This window comes from Cyprinodon variegatus, unplaced genomic scaffold, assembly GCF_000732505.1.
Source record: "Cyprinodon variegatus isolate N-32 unplaced genomic scaffold, C_variegatus-1.0 Scaffold16, whole genome shotgun sequence".
Taxonomy (NCBI): domain Eukaryota; kingdom Metazoa; phylum Chordata; class Actinopteri; order Cyprinodontiformes; family Cyprinodontidae; genus Cyprinodon; species Cyprinodon variegatus.
The window spans coordinates 2416718-2437829 of record NW_015150469.1 but is presented as its reverse complement, the minus strand read 5'-3'; the positions used below and the strand labels follow the sequence as shown (position 1 = coordinate 2437829).

The window sequence follows — 21112 nt, the reverse complement described above, 5'->3', positions numbered from 1 at the left end:
GTAGTTTGGTGTGAACAAGAAACTGAAAATCATTCACACGGTACATTTGACTAATCACCAGGTGTTAAAAAACACACAGCATGTCTGTTGGATGAGGATCTAATTTAAGAATGAGTGGCATTAGTTTGCAGTAAAAAATTTTTATGGGGAGAGGATTTTTAGACAGCGTATAAATGTCCTTTCAAATTCAGAAAGTCATCTTTATGAGAGCTACAGTTTCACCTCACAATTCATCACATCCTTCCATGACAATCTGTCCTCACATTTGCAGCATTACACAGATTTTAAACAAAACTGAACTATATATCAGTGGGTTTGTTAACAGATTTATAGAAAAGAACTACACAGACAGACACAGCATTTACAACAGTTCTGAAGAACTTTGTTTTGGGTGATTCTGGCTCCCCCTAATGGACAAAAGCTGTGTTTTCTTGTCTTAAGGAAGACCAAATTTCCCATAAGGACCAGTCCATAGTATTGTAAAATCCTGATCTCCTGGTTGACTGCAGTTGGGCTGAACTACATTTCTGAGAGATGAGGTGATGAATCTAATTGTAGCGGAGCAGTTTCATATGACAATGTTGAAAAGAAAAAACATTAAACTTCACCTAAATAGAATATTTGGATCCACTAACATTCAAACAAATTTTTTTTCCCGGTTATGTTATTTTGGCTGTAGCAGGCCGTTTTCATATGTATCATTTTGTCTGAATATGCATTTCTTATATCTAAAATATTTTTTTTTCCAGTTCTAACTGAACATTTTAAACAAAATTACATTTATCTCTAAAATAAATATTTTAGATGTTAAAAATTGAATTTTAGATGTCCATGTTCCTGGTCATAATTTGAATTATTTCACCTTTGAAGAAATTTGAGAAATACATATTAATTTAAGCTGATAAATATCAAACAACAGCCACTTAAAAGTTGTACACATTTTTAGGTATATCAAAATTTATTATTAAGCATAATTTTTTTTTTTTTTTTAGGAAATCTATTAAAAGTTTTGTCTAGGAATGTGATTTTGACCAGAAAGAATCCCATTTGTGTGATCTACAAACAGTAAAACAGAGCAGTGCTTTTAATGAATGTAAATATGACCTGCCATACCAGAATTCATATGAACTTATGCATCAACTCAAGCAGCAATCTTCTTCTGCGCTCTCCCTCTCCGTTGCAGCTATAAAGCTTTTAAAAACACTATTTTTTTTCTAATTACCGTAGTTATTAAAATCTCTAGTTCCAATTGTGTGTAATGTACTTCCTCTTGCCTGTTCTCATGATGTGTCATTAAAGCTCCCTCTTTTGCAGCTGTAGCACCTTTGCTCTCTTTTAAATACATTCTTAGATATTTTTTTGTAATGCTGCATTTCAGAGCTTAATTTAAAATGGCTTTTCATAGTTGTTACGCACTTGCTCTACTCCGCGTGAACCCACTCAGAATTAAACTATCGGCTGTTATGAAACCAAAGACTCAAGAGTTTCCAATCTTAGGCTAGATCATTTCAGAGATGAGGATCTGAATCGGTTTGCAAAACCTGCTTTATGAAATGGACCTCTGCCCTGCATTTAGCTTCACCCTGTTTTCCTGTCACTGATGAGGAAAAGACATACCCACAGCATGATGGTATCAACACCATGTTGAAAAAAGAGATTATTTAGTTTGTAGGGTAAAATATATTGCAATGTGACATGAAAACCTGCAATGTTAGCTTTGTACCATACATTTGTAGTAACTACCTTTATGCCTGACCCAATTAAACAAATTCAGGCTGAGCTTCGATTTCAACTGAGAACATAAAGATTTGATCCTAGTTATTTTAAACTCAGATTCAGATTTTTTAAGCCAACTTGTTTAAAAAAAAAATCTATATATCTATCCATCTCTCTATATAAACCTTGCATATTGTGATTTAATTAAGCAACAAACAAGGCCTCATAATTTAGTGAGGCAGACCATCTCTCTTCTTAAAAACACCTACTTATATTACCAGTGTTTTCTGTACAAAACACAGCCAATAGAATTTACACGCTAAGCCAAAAAGACGTGAATATAGACACGGCTGTGAAAAAAGTGCATTCATATTCAGTAAGCACACCACAGTGATGTGTACCAACTATATGTTGGACATGTAACATACCAAAAATAGAGAAGGCTGGCCTGATAAGCATTGTTCACATCCCTCAAAACCAGTGGAGCAACTTCTAGTACTGTCCTTAACAATTGAATACTGTCTCCAGTACCAGTTTAAGCCGTCGCCATAACCAGCTCACTACACAGTCAAAATTCTCTCTGCGCTTTCAGTTAACTGCATGTATGCTTAATGAAGTGTGAAGAGGCTCTAAAATTACTCACAGAAGAAATGTGAAAAATAGCTCAGCTGACAAAGCGCTTGGTGAAATACAATTTTAGTGTACAAAATGAATAGTGGTACAACACAAAGAGCCATCACAGAATCTTGTGTATAAAAAGAAACCAAGTGATACATGATGGAAGTTTTAGCAGAAGCAGAAGGCAGCAAATCTGAAACAACAGCCGTTCGCGGCTGAAAGAGAAGCAGTCAGGGAACGCTCTCTGTAAACACAGAATCATGACACAAAAGGAGAGGGCTTGGCATTTTTAAAGAACATGCACATTTAAATACGAACATACATTCATATAGAAGAAAAGGGTCCAATCCTCCACACAAGCAGTCTGGTGTGCTGGTTACTGAAAACAATATGATAGGAGCAACAACCAAGTTGGAAAGGAAACGTTTAAAAATAGCTGATTTGTTTTGCTTTTAAACAAGTGTGGCAGTCTTGCCTGCATCTGTGGAGTTAAGTACAAGTCTATGGAAGCCACTGATTTAAGGAATCTAAGTTTGTTCTGCGTGTCTGGGAGAGTCCTCCAGATCCAGACCCCTCACAGTAACTGGCAGCCACCCCTCTTGTGGCGCTTGCGGACCTGCAGGGCTGCTCTGGTAGCCATCTCAAACACGTCCCGCACACCGTCCTTGGTCTTGGCTGAGCACTCCAGGTAGCCAAAGGCACTGATGCGGTTGGCCATGTCTCTGCCCTCCTCAGACTTTACAGGCTCCTGGGGAGGGGATGGGTCATGTAAAGGCAGGGTTAAAAAAAACACACTTGAAAGCTGGGACAATTATGATTAACATCTTATATATCAAATATAAACAAACCTGCTTCATTTTGGTCAACTCCCTGCGTGTGTGTTCATCATTTCTGAGGTCCTTCTTGTTTCCCACCAGGATAATGGGGACGTTGGGACAGAAGTGTTTTACTTCAGGGGTCCATTTCTCTGGAATGTTCTCTGAAAGAATTCTGATGCATGAGTATAAATTCCCAGCAAAGTGCATGCCATTCTTTTCTCCCTACAAGGACAAGGGGAGGAGTTTATCTTATGACTGTAACGACAATCATTAAGAAGCCACTGACCCCTGGCTGATATGCTGCCCTTGTTTGGAAGGATATGTCATTATGCCAAGCCAGGCATTATCCATTTTAAATCAGTGTGAAAAAAACAATTTTGATTTTAAAAAGCTTTTTAATTTTTCAGCATGTTTTTTCTCCCCATTATATTTTTGGTGTGCTTATTTTGATGTTCCAAACAACAGAAAAAACTACATCTATTCTATTACAGGTTAATAAATGAGCTTCATGTTCATTAAACACTTTCTCTACCATGTATATAACCTGCAGGTCATATTTAGCTAAAGTGAGAGAGAATAGGAGACCTTATGAAAGGGTGGGGTAAAGTAATTTCTTCATTTTAGCATACAGGAAGGAATAGCAAGAAATACGGCACTTTGTAAAAGTATTAGTACCTTTAGAGTTTTCAACATTTTAGCATTTAGTAAAAGCAAAGAAAGCTTCAATACATTCAACTGAGAGCTATATCTGTGTCACACCAACACAAAGCAGTGGATTATTGTACTGTTGGGGAAATTTTTATAGAATCTTGTTTTGTAAAATCCTGATTGCAGTGACTGTAATCTGAGGCATTTCTTCATCAGCTTTGGACATCTAGAGCAGAACAGTGTTTCATAAAACTGGCTTTGTTTGTAATCCAGGTTTGGTCGGCCAAGTCTGGATAATTTTTTTGTCATTTAGGGTTCATAAATATTGCTAGCTTCGGCTTAATTTACTTATTTATTTAAGGCTTAATTTACCTGATTGCCTTAATTGCACCTCAGTTTTCCTTCAGTCACATCATGCCCCAACTGCTCCCCAGACACAGAGACAGTAGTGCAGAAATCAGGGAACTACGCCCAAAATCTTTGTGGTATCTCATTTTTTTGGCGGCTGCAATTGACTGGAATTAAGTCTTATGAAAATCAGGCCCATATATAAAGTGCCTGAAAAGTTTTCTTGCTTTGTCAAAATAGAGGATGATCAATAATTTTGAATTAGGTTTTCTTACTCCGTTTTCACCTATTATATAGTTTGTATCTCGCCACTTGCGTTACTACAGAAAGATTTTATTGTGGGCAAAAAGAATGTCGATTTCAGGGATAGAAATATTTTGTCTTTTTTGTCTTAGCAAGAAGTGTAACTAAAATCTGATGAAATCTTTAAAAGCAGATTAAGGGACTCAACTACGACTTAAACCTCGAGACTAAAACTACACTAAGATGGAAAAAGTAGCATTTGACTAGTATTTCACTAAATCCATTTACATTTTCATAACACTATAGGCCAACACATAAAATTATGAGCGTAACAATCAGTTGAAATAACAGTCAACTAATTTATTAACCAATTAATTAACTGGAGTAGAAACTAAAACGTGGCTTTAACTGACATAGTGACCAACTTAGAGCAATAATTATACCAAAATTAAACAAAAATATATTAAAAGATTTCATTAAAGATTTAAAAAACAAATAATCATTTTTTTCATCCTTCAATATGCTCTTTCCAGAACCCATCAAAACTTTTAGATTTGCTTGGTCTAATTCTATTAAAAATCTTCAAGGAACCTTTGGTATCTGATTATTAATCGAAAAAAAATAGACAGGTTAATCCATTAGCAAGATGATCATTAGTTGCAGCCCTAATCAGAATGTTGCTGAATTTCACAAAGGTTAAATGTTCCATTTAACCTGGATAATTATCTGTATTAAGAAGGAAAAGAAAAGCAAAAAAAAGTGAAGATTTCTGCATTTATTCAATAAGCAGTAGCCTGCCATCCCACTTCACTGGTGTTAGTGATGGAAAGTGTCTCCCTTTTTTTCCTACTCCTGATAGGTTTCTACCAATGAAATACGGAACAAATTCATATTTTCCTATGATTTCACCATGAACTCTGATCTACTACACCATCTGCTTTTATGCATGCTAATACTGATTAATTGAACGCGTCTTGAGTAAGTCCTGAGTCGTCTTTTTGGAAAGAAATTTAGCTTAATATGTTTTGCTTAAGTTGAGTCAGAATAGATCGGCAAAGTCCGACTTTTTGAGCAATTTTTAAGAAATACTCCTCTGGATATTTTTTAACGTTGTTCCCTGGTAAATATGTAGAACTAAGGGTGATTGGATGCAGATAACCAGAACATTCATCTGGTTTTGCCACCAACTCTGAATAAAACTCAGGTCTAAGTAATTCTAAGACTAGATTAAACCTGAACCATTATATCTCTGGATGTTTGTTTGGAATCAAATGGTCTGAATGTTTAGATTATTTTTGGATAATTCTTCCAGTTTAAAATGAATCACTATTTAGTGTTGATCCAAAGAAACAACTGGACTGAAGTTTGTGGTTGTTTCTAAAATCATATTTGTAAAAAGTCAGAGGGGTATTAAAGCTACACGAACAGCAAAAATGAAAATATTATTATTAATATTTTCATTTATTAAGTTTTACTGTGAATGAAAAAAAAAAGTGTGTGCTGCCAAAATATTAATACACAAATTTAAACCAAACTTTATTCCTATAATGGTGACCTATGTAGCAAGGACAGTGTTCCCAATCGTCCAATATTTTGTGCATGGGACGGTCACTATGAGTCTCACCTAAACTGTCAGGGCTGTCTATGGAGAAGCACATAAGTATAACATCTGTATCAGGATAGGAGAGAGGGCGCAGTCTGTCATAATCCTCCTGGCCAGCAGTATCCCACAGAGCCAATTCCACCTGTGTGTGAAACAGACAGGATAAAAAAAAGACATCAAAACTTGAGTGTTAAGTAGGAGCATAAGAAAGAGCGAACAGCATTTCAAGAGCTAAAACACTGCTGGCAAGTAAAAAGGTACATTTCTCTGCTAGCAGCTCTATAAAGCTTTTTTTCAGTCATAGAGGAAGTTCCCACATGCCTAAGGCTGTTAATCAAAGTGGTGGCAGTCCCAGAGAGCCTGACCTGCTCCTGATAAAATAAACCTAAAGAATTCATTTTTGAAAGCTCAGCAGATGAGCTACCACTTTTAGTACACTGTAGCCCCAAACTGTCAGTGCATGCAAAATTTGTATGACTTCAAGACTCTAAAACTCAACTTCATCCTTTACAAAAAAAAAAAAATATTAATAATAAAAAAAAAAAAAAAATTAAAATAAAAAATCAGAATTCTGCTATTTTGATTAAATACATTTAAGTAGCATCTAAAACCAGTCCTAAAGAAACTGAATGCTACATACAAACTAGAGCCACTGTACCTTAGAGCAACTGCAGTACCTTAGCAGGTTATCTGGACTTTTCACTCCATTTGGCCAAACCATTCAACTTACAAACTATCAGTTTACCAAAAGTAGTGGAGGTATTAGTATAACCTGGATTGAAATGGTTAAAGCAAAATAAACAATTTTATAAAAGGCTTTAAACTAAATGAGGTCACCATGGTGTGACTGGGGACAGAACAAGACAATGTAGTTATTGCATCAGCAAGGTCTCTGCCAGAGATTTTAGAGCAGACAACAGAGCCTGGCAGGAACGGAAGACAATGAGGGTCATAGTTTGTCATCTGTTGCACCAGGTTGCGTTGTCTAACACATTACGCTCATTTCCTGCACGATGTACAGTAGCGTCATTGGTGGACAAGTGGAGGAAACCAGCAAGACGCACCTAGGTACACTGATCTACTATCCAGAGAAGCCTGACAAGATGTGGTATCAATGGAAGATGCCTCCTCTCTGACGAGGAAACCAAGTAAATCAACAAGAGGATTCAGAAGTTGGGCTGAAGGAAAATGTCAGCAGGAATCGAGCACTGATGAGATTAAATTTTGACTATTCGATGTAGCAGATGGCAAATTCGCTTAAGGGGTGTCACAATAATGAGTGCAGGCAGTGGTTAAGCATGAGGGAGGATCCTTGTAAGCCTGGGGTTACTTTTATTTTGATGCAGTTGGACAGTGAGAACTACACAGACATAAAAGCAAATGTTTAACCATTCAAAAGAAAAAAAAGAGATGACCATTTAAATAGGTATTTTTCACAGTGTAACTCTTCACAGTATTATTGGGATTGACTGCATTAAAAAATAAAAAATATTAGCCAAAAGTTTAAAGGTCTGAGGGGCTGACACTGTGCTTGGCAAAGTTGTTTTCATCTTGCTGGATGGATTCTCTCAGCAGAAAATGTCCATGATAACCTCAAAGCAGTTGAACTACTGAAAGTCTTGAAAAGGAACAGAGGAGGAAAAAGTGCAATCAAAACTATTTCAACATAACCCTAACACAAACTTTCCAATATCATGATCAGCGAGGACAGATTATAAGCGTTCCAAAATATATTCTGCAGTAGGACAATGACCATTAACATACAGCCAGTCGTAGTCACAATGTTAGAACAAAAAAGAACAAGGAAGTCCTGGAAGTGATGGTAAAGCTCCCACAGGGCTCTGATCTGTGTGGGATTACAGGAAGCGTCAAAAAGAGAGGAGGGCTTCATCTAGAGAGCTTAGGAACAAGCTACTAGTAGAGTCCGTTACAAAACCAATCAAGTGTTTCTAAAAGAAGTTATGCCATTTCGAATGAACAGACGTAACATTTTTTTTTTCAGATTACCAATTATTTTAACCACTTACCAAGTGAACCTCATTTTGAAACATTTATGAAATTACTTGAAAAATTTTTTTTTAAGAATGGCCTAAATGTTTTATTTTTACACAGTTCTCCATGTGAAGTAAATTCAACTTTACATCAGATGAGAAAAAAAAAAAAGCTGACTGCAGATTTTGCAGGACAAGAAAAGGAAATTAGTCATGATCTACAAAGGGCGGGTGAGGGGGTTGTTGGTGGGAATTGAACCCTAGCAGGAAGTTGGCACAGATCCACTTCCTGTTGTTTGCTGTAGAAGTCTACCTTTTAAACAATGAAAGGCCCCAAAGGGTTAGCTCAACTGCACATTTATATTCCTTATTCAAAATTGGCAGCTGGTTCATAACAAACAAGGTCAAGAGTGCTGCACAAATGGCCTGTTCTGAATATCCTATTATAGCAGAAGTGAAAGAAAAAATTAAATCCCCATTTACTTCTTAATCAGAACAGTCCTCTTTCTGCAGTCCAAAAAATATGAATCATGTCACTAGTACAAATATTAACTTATTTTACTTCCCTGGTACCAAATGATTTAGGTACCAAATCATGCTTAGATTTTATTAAACTGAAGGTGAATGTATATGAATATACTATAAATGTACAGACTGTCCATTGTGAAATGTTAAAATTATGATTACCTGTTTGCCATCAACTTCAATGTCAGCAATGTAGTTCTCAAATACAGTGGGGACGTAGACCTCTGGGAACTGATCCTTACTGAAGACGATGAGCAGGCAAGTCTTCCCACATGCACCATCTCCGACTATCACCAGCTTCTTTCTGATTGCAGCCATCTAAAAACAACAAATCAAGATTAGGATATAGGTTAAGGCTTGACCCAGTATAAACTTTAGAGATACTGAATTTAAACAAGTGACGAAGGAGAAGGAATGAGACCATAAATGGTGTGGGAACAGAGGAAAAAAAGGGAGGTGGGGGGAGATGACCCAAGTCTGTTATAGAGCCGCACCCTCTTCCTTTCCCTAGGCCGAGTGCAGTCTATGGGATGGAGAAGACTGTTTGTGGAAGCCCCCGGGCTCTACATAGTGCTCCATCTTTACAGTCTACTTTATATAGGGATTTACCGTTTGCACGGATTGTGTCTGACCAATTATTATCAATCACATTTCCCTTCCTACAAAATATAACTAGATCTATCAAATATGTGTGAATGTGGTATCAACGCATCTTGCCAGAGAAATCATGATAGTCGACTATTAAGGTTGTCAGAAGAATTAATACTCCCAACTAGCATCTGCGAGTTTCAAAAACACCTAAGCATTCTTCACTTTCATATAGCACCTTCGAACCTTTGTGTCAACCAACCAAAAATAACCTTTCAAAGTAATTCAAAGTTAAACTTTCTGAAGACATTGTCTTCATTAGTGTCACAAGGCAGCAGAATGAGCAACCCTTTGTTTCCCACAGCCTATAGGAGGATTTCTACATTTAACATATATTTTCACCCAATTTTACAAAACAGTAATCAATACATATCATTTTTATGAAGTTGCATCTCTAATCTAGGGGAGACAAACACAGACCTCTAACCATGCAATTATTCAGTGTTTTAAGTTTAAAGCAGTTATTCTAGGGGTGTATGTAAAGAGACCTGTGCATTATGTCACTAAATAAAAACATAGTTAATATGAAATTGGAAAAAAAGTTTCACTATTTTTCATTTTTTTTTATCCATCTTTGAGGTTTTGATTTAAACTGAGATCATACATCAAGCTGCTAAAATAAATTATGTAAGGGACCCTCAACAAATGTCCTCTTTTTTCTGTCTATTTACATTAGAAGGATATAAAGAAACAACTTATATTCAGGACCTAGCTCAATATTAAGTTAGCTTTTTCTATCTTAACATTAAATGAGGCTGGTCTACTGTCAGGTACTCTGGAGAGAGCCACCTGTGCTCTGTGATAGCCAGCTGCTGCTGCTCCATACATCATAGTGACAGTGCCACCCCCCCCGGCAGCAGCCAACACCAAATGCATCAAAAAGAAAATTAGGCTATTCTCATATAGTGAGTAATGGTCTGCAAAATGCTGCTATAACAGCTGTTGCAGCAGGCTTCCCACTGTGACAGTGGCACAACAAAGCACTTATTAGGGATAATCAGCCTTTTTTACCCCAGAAAATGTTTCAGTATAAGTGTTTCCATATTTCCTGGACAAGGAGTCCTGGAAGTGATGGTACACTTAGAGCACAGCTTTCCCACAAGACGCATTGTCAGTCAGGTGTATTCTAACTACAGCTGGGCAAATTTTGCCCAGAAAGTACACTGCCAGAATTGTGTTTTTATTTTAATTATTTCCTTTTCCAACAAGCAAATACATATGTGGCTCCAATGCTTCATTGTTTTTATGCTGTCTAGCGAAGTACATTGTTATGGGACTTATAGGTTATAATAAAAGGAGCTGACTTCTAGCTTGTATGCATGTATACCACTTACTCTTCAGATCTATTTGTTGGGAAAAACAATAAGCATGTGACTATCATTTCTGATCAGTGAGAAAGTCAGAAATCCAAATTTCTGTATATATAAACAATTCATTCCTAGGGTCAAAAATGTATCTGACAAACAGAATAGGTTTGAGAGACTGAATGGTCAACTGTTTAATCAAATAATTTACTGCCCCAAAGCATCACAGGGGATAGTAATGTCAGCACTACTTTTTACTCTGTACACCTCTGACTTTCAGTACAAGAGAGAGAAACAGGTCATCTGCAGAAATACTTGATGACTCTGCAATCATTGGGTGTATCAAAGATGGACAAGAAGCTGAGTACAAAGAGCTGGTGAATTGCTTTGTGGCATGATGTGGAATCAATCATTTGATCCAGAATGTAGTTTCTGCAGCAACAAGTTGAATCCTATTAGTATTGTGGGAGAAGAAGTGGAAGTGTTGGAGGAGTATAAGTATCTCTTTGTCACCTGGACAATAAACTTCACTGGAGACACAACTGTGCAGCTGTCAAATAGAAGGTAAGGAGCAGGCTAGAGTCCTTCAATGTTTGCAGCAAGATCCTGCACATCTCTATAAGTCTGCTGTCAACAATCAGATCTCTTCCTCCATCATCAGCTGGGGTAACAGCATCAGAGTAAATTACTTAAAAAAGCTCAACAAGCTGATAAACAAGGCCAGCTCTACTTTCTGTTTGCACGCTCACAAAAAACATTCTGGGGACCAAAAATGACCAATAGACTGCATTTTAGATATTTTCTTTTCCCAAATAGTTGATAAGTCATCTTGGATGTTTGATTCAGAACCACCATGTCATCCCCAATGCTTAATGATATGAAATATCATGTGGCATAATGTGGAATAATTGGCACAGTAATATGGCACAATAATATCATGATTTCCATATGTCCTTTACACCATTTAACCAAATGTCTCTTGAAAAACTTAAAAGTTCTTAGGTTTATTCATAATAAACAATGAACCAGTATTTTTAATCAAGAGATGTAATATCTCCTTTAAAAGGCTATATTTGTTTAGAAATTAATAAATTACAGCTGTAAGTATACTGGGAAATTTATTTTCAAGTCAAAAACCAAGTCATTGTAATTGATCGTAATGTGTCGGGAATATTTATAAAAATCAACAACCATTTCATGTTTTTAATAAAATTTAACTCCAAGTAACACAAAAAAAACAAGCAAAAAAAAAAAAAAAAGCTTGAGTCTGTATGCAGATGCCAGATGAAACCACGGCTAAGTTGATAGCAGTATTGACCGACTCAAATTAAACAAAGACATGTTCTAAAAACTGAGCCACAGCATGCAAGTTTATACTTGCATACTTGCTTATACTTGCATAAACTAAAAACTTGTTTATACTACTTAAACTACCTGAATAAAGGCTTAGAACCATAAAATACTACATGTTCACTCATTCAAAATTAAAAATCCTGCTTTAAATAGCAGTGGTATGTGGAATAAAAAGGGAACAAAGCTCAAAGTCAACTTTCCCAGTAAATGTCTTTCTCCATAAGGGAAGGTTGTGAACTGCCTCGGGTAGTAACACATTAGCTAGGGTTGCTCACCCGAGGGAACAAGGGTCAAAAATAGCACAAAACATCTAGGGATAGACAACCATAAAACAGAGAAATACTTCCTTTTCTTTTGAACTCCAAACCAACCTGTAGACCAGGAACTTAAAACCAGTCACACCAACCATGAAAAAAAAAGTCTTTAGAGACTATCTTTATCTCACTTCTCGTAATGCTCACCATATAATAACATTCCACTTTTGTATAATAGCTAGGGCTGAAACAATCAGATTAAATCAATTAAAATAATTGTAAACTAATTTACAAAATCTTTAACTTGAATATAGACTCTAAAAGTTGTAAATGTACAAAATATGCAAACATTTTGTATTCAAAATGAACAACTTTTTTTGTCCATTAATATGCTCAATCCAAAGGATGTCAAAGGGTAAGGTCTCAGCTTTATGTGGTTTAAATTCTGTGTAAAATCTTCTTTAAGGAACCTTTTGCCATCTGATTATTAATCAAAACAAGAATTGACAGATTAATCGATTAGCAAAATAGTCATTAGCTGCAGCCCTAATAACAACCATATAGTTTTTTATCTTGTAAGAAAAACAGCTTCCACAGAATAAGTGTGGAAATAGATGGCCAGCTTGTTTGAAGTTTTAAAAGATTGCACGATATAGAAAGAATCCATATTTACTCCAGTGAGAATCTGTAAAAATTACAGAGCAATCCCTGCTTACTGGATCATCCAGGTTGCACCACGCCTTGTGCCTGCTAGAGATAAGAAACTACCTAGACAAAACAGTATCTGATCCAATGTCAAGACAAATATAGCTTAGACAGTCTCTAAAAAAAACAAAATACATCGGCAACAAGGATTCAAACAACAACTCCTAACCTTTTCATGGTCATAAGAACATGTTTCTCCTTTAATGTGTCCTTATCCCATTAATGTGGAAAAATCTGTCAGTCATACTATGGGAAAGAAAATCCAATCAAACAAAAGCTTCACAAGTAGAGCTGTGACAAACTAAAGTTGGGCAATGAGGCGATAATATATACTCTTTGAACACAAATGTTTTTACTTTTTTCCTTATAACTATCCAGAATGAGAATGAAAAATCTTGCATTAGGGACACTATTGAGATTTAAACTTTTATAAGTTACTTATAAAAGACTTTAAGTTGTTAAGTATTAAGTTCGAACAAATTCTTAATGACAAAAACTACAATTGCATTAGCTTTCAAAACAGGAATTGGGTCTCATTGGTAATCAGCTGCTCAGGATCTGTGATGACGTTTTGGAAAAACAATGCTGTATGTTAGGCAACAACAGAAGGATTAATTGTTACATAAAGGCCAGTTTACATTTTTGTGTTTGCAGACAGTTAATTTTATTGACTTTAGAAGCCTTTTCCATAATCTACTGCCAAAATAAGTGTTTAACCCTGGATTTGACAGATTTTTTGTTTAAATTAAGAGCTGTTCAGGATAAATGAGCAACAACATAAAAGACAAAACAGAAAAAAATAAAGATCAATTTAATCTTTTCTTTTATCAAAAAGTATACTATTGCTTTGGTAATATAACTCAAACAAAGTCACATTTCAAGGATGAATCCAATTCTAGGTCACCTCAACCTGCTCAAGATCCAGGCCATGGAGGCTGAAGTCGGAGAACCAAGCTGGAGCCCAAAATAGGACAGAGCCACTGAGACTCCTCTCTGCTCAATTCATCACAGAGCACACAGCTCAGCTCAAAGTACACAGAAAAAGCGAAAAATATCACACAGAAGTATCCCCCCAGCTGCCCATGACTTCTGGTTTGGTTTAAAAAAAAAATTGGAAAGTCACAGATTTAGAGGGAATGACAGATGGAAGGTGGTCAAAAGTAAAAACAGACCAGCTGCAAAATAAAAGTAACATGAAAAATACAATACAAATGTGTCCAATATTCCTTGCATAAACATATACGTTATGCGTATAAAAGAAGTGGTTACATGTGCATAGCATGAGAGGAAAATATATAAGGGAGTTGGTCAACTTGTTGTCAACTGAGATAATGTGAATAGGCAGACAAACAAGCTTTAGTTAGAGGAGTTGAAGTAGCCGACTATATGGCTCCCTGTTCTTTACCATTTGCTCCATGACGTCAACATCTGGGGGGAAAGGTTGTGTATCTTTGGGTACTTCTATCTCTCATTATAAAAAATAAAATTACAGTACAAATGAAAGTCCACATCTGCAAGCAGTCTCAGCAGATTCACTGTGTCCCAATTCCAGAGTGAAGCCAAAAATTAAAGGAACCCTTCATGAGCTTAACTGCAGTTCTTAAAAAGTTGAGCTGTTTTGTTTTTATTTTGTTTTCCGAAGACTTCCTTATTTTCACAGTAAAAAAAAAAAATTCTTGAAATGCACCGGTTCCTAAAAAACAAAACAAAAAAACATGTCTCCTTGGAAATCTGGTCTGAAAGCTACCCACGTAAATCTAGGACAAGATACCGACGTAAATCGTTTTTCCAACACCTGGTTTGATAAACATCAATACCTTAAAAGTGTGCAGACTTGCAGCTCTCCACAGACTGTGACAGAAATACAGGATGGAAAAAAACCCAGAGTGAACAATCACTCTTCTGTCAGTGCATGACTTGGTAAATCTCTGCTTGTTGCTTTGAACTGAGAAATTTCAATGCATTTCTTTAGCTCCTGATCATAAAAAATGCTGGTTGGTATGTATGATACAAAAGAAACAAGCTGCCAAGTCAAACTGCTTCTCCTTAAAATGTCAGATGCATCTTCGATCCAAAAATAGTTTACGAAAGCTTTACACTGAGTGCTGTGCTAGGTATTAAGAGGTCATACAAAACCAGTTTGTAATGAGGTTAAACAAATAAACATAGCCTTAAACTGAAAGTTAAAAATTCATGAAAGGTATAATTATCTCATTTTAAATGCAGTTCAATCCTGCTGCATCTCTATTTAAAGATAAGAGATTCTCAACCACTGTCTAATAACACAAACTCTGTAGGTTCTAAGTTCCCATAAATAAAAAAGTAAAATAATTTGACCCACTTGAGTAGAAATGTCCAAACTGCAGCTTAAGGACAACTACAACCCTAAAAAAAAAAAAATAAATAATCCAAGAGTTGCATAAATAAGGTTTATCAGCATATTAAACATTCCCCTTCCACATATATACAGCCTTTCAGAAAATAAGATACAAATAAAAAAAATAAAAAAATCTTAAAATATAAATTTAAAGGTGGACCTTTTGACTTGCTTTGACTTTGTTAAATAGAGCAACAAGCATTTAATGACTTGCTGAAAAGCAGACTTGGGCAAAGCCACTTGTTAGACTTTGCTTAATAATACAAGAAGTAAGGCACTTCCTGTTCTTCTTGTTATAAATAAACAAAAAATTATGAAAAATGATGAACCTAAATATTCAGGGCACTGAATGCAGTTTATTTTCTTCTTTAAGATAAAAAAAAATAATTCAAGCTTGGATAAATAATTTATTTTGGATTTACAGATCATTTTTACAGTAAATAGACCGATTTGCTAATTTCGTAAATATATAGAACCTTTAGTCTATTAAGAAAATAAAATGACAAAAAAAAAAAAAAAGAAGAAGAATTAGTCGTGCAACACTTAAGGTATAGAGGACGATTTTTTATTTCCTGGTGGATCATCTAAATAAGTGGTCCTCTTAATTTTTAATCATTCTGGCAATATGTTTACGTAAGGCCGTCCTACGTACTCGTCCCGTTAGCTATCTTTTTCTGCGCACGTGCAGTTTCAGGCATATACGTATGGTGAGCTACGGCTTCAGACAGTCTTTGAAGCTCACCTTTCTCACTGCGGGTCTTTGAAAATGGCAGAGGGTCGTAAGAGAAAAAGTGTCTAAAAAATGTATGAGAAGAAAAGAAAGGTTTTGCATGTGCATTTCTTTTTTAAGTAGAGAGGGCGGGTCTTATAAAAAAAAATAAAAAATGCGAAAATCCTCCACAATACCTTGTGAAAATACTGAGTGTTTTTATTCCTCTAAAGTGTTTTAAATGATTAATGTTGAAGTGCATGCAAATGAAGCCTTATATTTTCTTTCTCCAGCAGAGTAAATATTCGCTTATTTAAAAAATTGTGTTTAAAAAAGGACCATTTAAACTTGCAAAGCCATATGCATTGCAAGCAATAGTGATAGCATGTGTGAATACCTAATATTATTGGAATATTATTGCCATTGGCCGATATTGGCTTTAAGACTAAATATCTGTCATAAGCTACTCTACCAATATAATTTACTGACATATAAGGCCCTCTTTTTGTGACAAAAGAGTTAGGACTATGCTTGCGCCAGCAGATTACTTTAACTAAACAGACGCACGAGTCTGTTGCTAAAAAACTTTGGTGGCGTTTATCTTTTTTTACATTCCAGAGTGGAAAACCAAAACTGCTAGTTGCAATGACTACACCAATAGGAAGAAAACCGCATAGTGTCTGCCAGTAGGTCTAGGGAGGGGGGGAAAAAAAATACATTGTTATCTTCCAGTTGAGTTGCAAAATATCGGCCAAAATTCCAGTATCACGTATCCTTAGTAGCATACAATTATTTACATGTTTTGTTTACATGTTACAGTGCCTTCAAAAGTAACCATAGGAACAATTAACAGGGCCACTGTCTGGAGGAGATCATGTCAGTAGCCAAAGTTCACAAAACCACAAGTAATTGGAACAAAAGCAGCCAATCTAAATCAAAAATGTCATGTTAACATGTCAGTTGAAATATTGTGATGAGATTCGTGATGATGTGAATGAAATTGTAGCCCGACATTGAATAATTCTGCCACAATAAAAGCATTTGCCAGATGATAGATTGTCCAAGAAATAATTGCAATAACAGTGTTGTCATTTAGTTTGAATCCAAAGTGTTTCCTCACAGAAGCTTTGACACCAATCCCATTGCAGTTTTCCATATCTTAGCTCATATTAATTGAGCTTATTTAAATATACATAATGGTTATTTTTAAACATGTGAATCAATAATCTATTGTGGTGTTGTCAAAAGTATCTATACTCTGAAAAGTATTGATACTCATGTTGTGTTTTAGAACATAGTACTAATTTGGCAGGGTATCGATACTAAATCCATCTAGTATTTTCATGCTTTTGCTATTGTTTTAGATTTCTATAATTTTTTTTACATTAAAAGACTACCTCAAACAATCTTAAAATATTGACTGATTGTGCTATAGTACGGTTACTTATTTTGCATTTACTGGCATACTTATTGAACCAATAGAATCTGTGATTCTGTTGAGAAAACATGTGTTTGGATTAAAAAAAAGAGTGAGCTTTTCATCTTGCTAAATAGATTTTTATGCCATTAGTTATTTGGCATTCTTTCTATTCCAATGGTAGAAAAAGTTGTATGAAGTATAAAATACTTTGCAGGGTATTGATATCAAGTTTGAAATTTTAGTAATGTGGGAACCCTTGTTTATAGTGACAGGCCTAACTGTTAATGCCTGCTGGAACAGTGGACCAAAAGCAGCAGGAGAGGATGTGACGTATGAGCAATGGATTTGAGTAAAAGCGGAAAAATAAAAATGAAAGCTTGATTCTATGCGCAAACTAGTATAAAGAGTCTTGTGGGGCTACATAAAGTAATGAGGAGACACAGCTACATCTAAACACCAAATAAGTAACAAAACTCCTGACAGACTGTTTTCTTTGTGCTTCTTCAAAAATTTTTTTAGTGCAATACTGCCCGAAAAAACACTCCATTGCAACTGGGTGATGTTATTTGGCCTCAGGGGCAGAGCTAGATGGGGGCCAGAGGTGGCCATGGCCACCCTTAGCCAATCATTGGCTACCCCCACCATTTTTCCCTCTGCTAAATACAGACAGTGACAGCAGTAATACTCTCAAGGGGAATGTTCAAACTTAAACATTTTAATTTTTCATTTATTAGCAATTACTTGAAAACTAAAACAATGTGGTTAATTATACACATCAAAATACTAACATTTAAGTTGATATATACAGAATTCATGCTCTCTTCAGAACTAATTTTTTATGTTCTATGGGGTAAAGCGAAAATTCTGCATCTCTGCAAGTCATCTAGGAGTCTTCAGTGAAATCATAGATAACTACTTTAATAATAACTTAATGTAGATATTAGTCCATGTAAATATTAATTTTATGCAGAACAACTTTTGATAATAGTTGCCAAGTAATGACAATGAAAAAGGTGTTCGCCCCAGAAATTTTGTCCACTAAACCTTTTATTTCGACAGAAGGGATGTTTAAATATGTGTCTATTTGTTAGCAAAGGCTGAAGGAAAGTATAGTTAGTCATATTTAGAAAATATGGATGTTGTGCTCGTTCCAGTTTAGATTGACCCTGAGGTTCTGGTGTCTATCAGTTTTCGGCCACCTCTCAGTGTACATTGGTTTTCTGGCTACGCCTCTGTTTGGCCTGATCAATAAAAAAATTAAAAAACATGCCAACCCATAATATTTCACAGCATATCATCACTAAAAAGTTGCATACAAGCTCATATATATAACCCTGCTTAAATTTACACCACACATGTATTACTTGGTTTTCTCTAGAATGGGAATTATAATCCTGTTTGATCACAACAGGAAGTCTGTGATTGGTTAAATGTTGCCTCTGCCCAGCACTGGCAATTAAAATGTCATAGATAGAACACCTGGCAAACATCAAAATCAGAATTGGAGAAAAAGCCGGAAGCAGTAGGTAGAATAAAACCCAAAGTATTCCTGTCAAGCAGCATGGGAAACAACAGGGGATTAAAATCCAGTAGAAGCACATCAGCAGTCCTGCAGGTTTGACTGCGGTTCACGACAAACACCAGGAGGACAGATTTGTTATGGAGAACATGCCAAGACAAGGGAACAAGCTGCTGTGAGAGAGGAGGGTTTGCGCTACTGGAGCCCAGCAGCATAACAAGGGTGTGGTGACTCAGAGAAAGGAATTTCCTCGGGACACACTAATGTTTTATCCCTTATCTACAACAGAACAAAAGGACAGACTTTGACCACATAACCAAATAAGAAAAAAAAAAAAAAAAAGTCGAACATTTTGTGCTTTGTTTCGATATATTTCTGCTTTCCAGGAATTATTGCGTTACTGAAGAAATAAAAAAACACCACAGTTCCCAAATCCCTGCTCGCCAAACAGGTTTTCAATAAGAAACCGAAAATAAAGTTAAGTGTACTTTTTGCACAGAACTAAACATGGCCCCCCACACGCACACAGCTGAACTTTCTCCAGTTAATTACATTACGCAATGAAGTGAAGAATATAAGTAGAAACCGAGCAAAGCTATGTAAGAAACCAGGAATACGTATAAAATGGTTTTCCATTACCCTGGCAAACAGGTGTGCCCCCCTCTCTCTCTTTTATTATCTGTATTTGCTGTCGACCAAACCTCTGAAACTATGAGGAAAACTTCCACCCAAGTCACAGGTTTCAACTCGCCAAGCTGCCGCTGGTATTTCGACTCATTAACGTGTTCACTGGAGCGGGTGGAACCGATACTTTCCCCGAGCCGTCAAACTGACATTAACGACTCCTTACGCCCCTTTTTAATACATCGGCTGTATAAAGTATTAAAAATGGACGTTTACACCTCACCTCTCCCAAAGATTGTGCCTTCAGCTAACCAAGAAGCTCCGTGTTTCCCCGTTTGAGTGCCGTTCTAATATCCACGAAGCTAATCAGAGGGACTGGTCCGCCTGATATATTTGAAACCTCCCATCATGCTGCATTTGAAGAGCGCTCGGAAATTAACTGCCCTCGTTGAGGAACGATAAAACAAACAACAAATATCCAAACTAACACAATCCGTTTATGAGACAAATGCAACAATTTTTATAAGGGTGTATTTATTAAATCCTTCTGCAACGACCAAAAATAGTAATTTTGCGACTCTCAATATCTAACAAATCGAACAACGTACCGTCCCCTTCAAATAGAATGCTGAAATTTTCGAAGTGCAAACAAACATAGCACCAGTCTTGATCCTTTCATATTTAAGCGCCTGCTTTCCATTGGTCAAAACATTTCAACAGTTAAATGTCTCCTCCTCTTTACGGTTAAACTACAATGACATCATTTATTTACGAGATGGTGTATTTTAATCATTGTTTCCTATTTAAAATGGACTTTCAATTCCATGTAACATTTTTGTCGCCTCATTAAAAACATTATTATTATAATTATCATTATTGTAGTTGTTTGATGGTTTCTTGCGTAAGGAAATATACTTTGACCCAAGTGCTTTTCTCCCACAGAGCAACAGGAAACCACACAACAGGGATTTGAGCTTTTTAACATGCCATTCTCCCAGTAAGGTCGCAAGTTCAGCCCACCCCCCCACCCTACACTGTTGTAGCCTACAGGGTTAGCGGAACATTTCCACTAACAGTAGGGACATTATTAGACCACACTGGTTCACCGCAGGCAATTCTATATCAAAACTTGGTTCTTCTAAAGTCAAGACAGGAAGTTTTGAAAGTCAGGGGAAAAGAAATGTTATTCTACAAGAAGCCTTGGAGCATTGGTATCAAAACAGCCTTGTAAGATTCGGATGAAAATTTTTCCCATCATGTTAAATCTGGGGATTTTTTTTCATCCTGATGCTTTACTAGTAAACTGAATTGTCCTTTACAGTTTAAATAGTAATACAAGCATTATGTGGTTACCTAAAACAAAGCGCCTTTCAAGGGGGGTACCACAAGGGATTAATGCTTTTCTGTGTATTACCTTGTACTAGGCCTTCTGATTTATGTAAGCAAATTTTTGTAAGAGTTTGAGACTGAATTAGAGTTTGAAAAAAACATGTTAAGTAATGCACATTTACAACATATGAAAAAAAGATGAAAAAAAAAAAATAAAGTTATTTCCTTAGACTAAGGAAATGTGCAGCTGTGTGGTATTTAAAAACAGATACAAAATATGCATATATTTTTATATTGTTAAAAAACTTTACAGTACAGTATATATGTTTTTTAACTCTTCACTATTATTTTATCTTTATA

The 21112-nt window shown here is 35.9% G+C and overlaps 2 protein-coding genes across 2 annotated transcripts in view; one reads left to right on the top strand and one right to left on the bottom strand.

Annotated features, from left to right (window-relative positions):
- The window catches only part of LOC107091542 (putative helicase mov-10-B.1), a 21001-nt gene extending 20470 nt beyond the window's left edge, over positions 1 to 531 (top strand). The window contains exon 22 of the mRNA XM_015385529.1: positions 510 to 531. Coding sequence (XP_015241015.1) covers positions 510 to 531 — 22 coding nt within the window. The remainder of the gene's footprint in view (positions 1 to 509) is intronic.
- A 1864-nt stretch (positions 532 to 2395) lies between these two features.
- On the bottom strand, positions 2396 to 19833 carry LOC107092037 (rho-related GTP-binding protein RhoA-D). Its single transcript, XM_015386316.1, has 5 exons — positions 19707 to 19833; positions 8673 to 8828; positions 6016 to 6136; positions 3183 to 3313; positions 2396 to 3082 (listed from the first exon to the last, which is right to left on the bottom strand). The coding sequence occupies exons 2-5, from the start codon at positions 8826 to 8828 to the stop codon at positions 2909 to 2911; spliced, it is 582 nt and encodes a 193-aa protein (XP_015241802.1). The 5' UTR covers positions 19707 to 19833; the 3' UTR covers positions 2396 to 2908.
- Positions 19834 to 21112: the final 1279 nt, after the last annotated feature.

What these genes read in the sequence shown, in the direction of transcription:
- LOC107092037 (XM_015386316.1), bottom strand. Translation starts at nt 8,828, where the DNA reads ATGGCTGCAATCAGAAAGAAGCTGGTGATAGTCGGAGATGGTGCATGT. An exon ending in TTGAAGTTGATGGCAAACAG is followed by an intron (nt 6,137 to 8,672) that starts GTAATCATAATT and finishes TTTCACACACAG; the next exon opens with GTGGAATTGGCTCTGTGGGA. An exon ending in AGACAGCCCTGACAGTTTAG is followed by an intron (nt 3,314 to 6,015) that starts GTGAGACTCATA and finishes GAATTCTTTCAG; the next exon opens with AGAACATTCCAGAGAAATGG.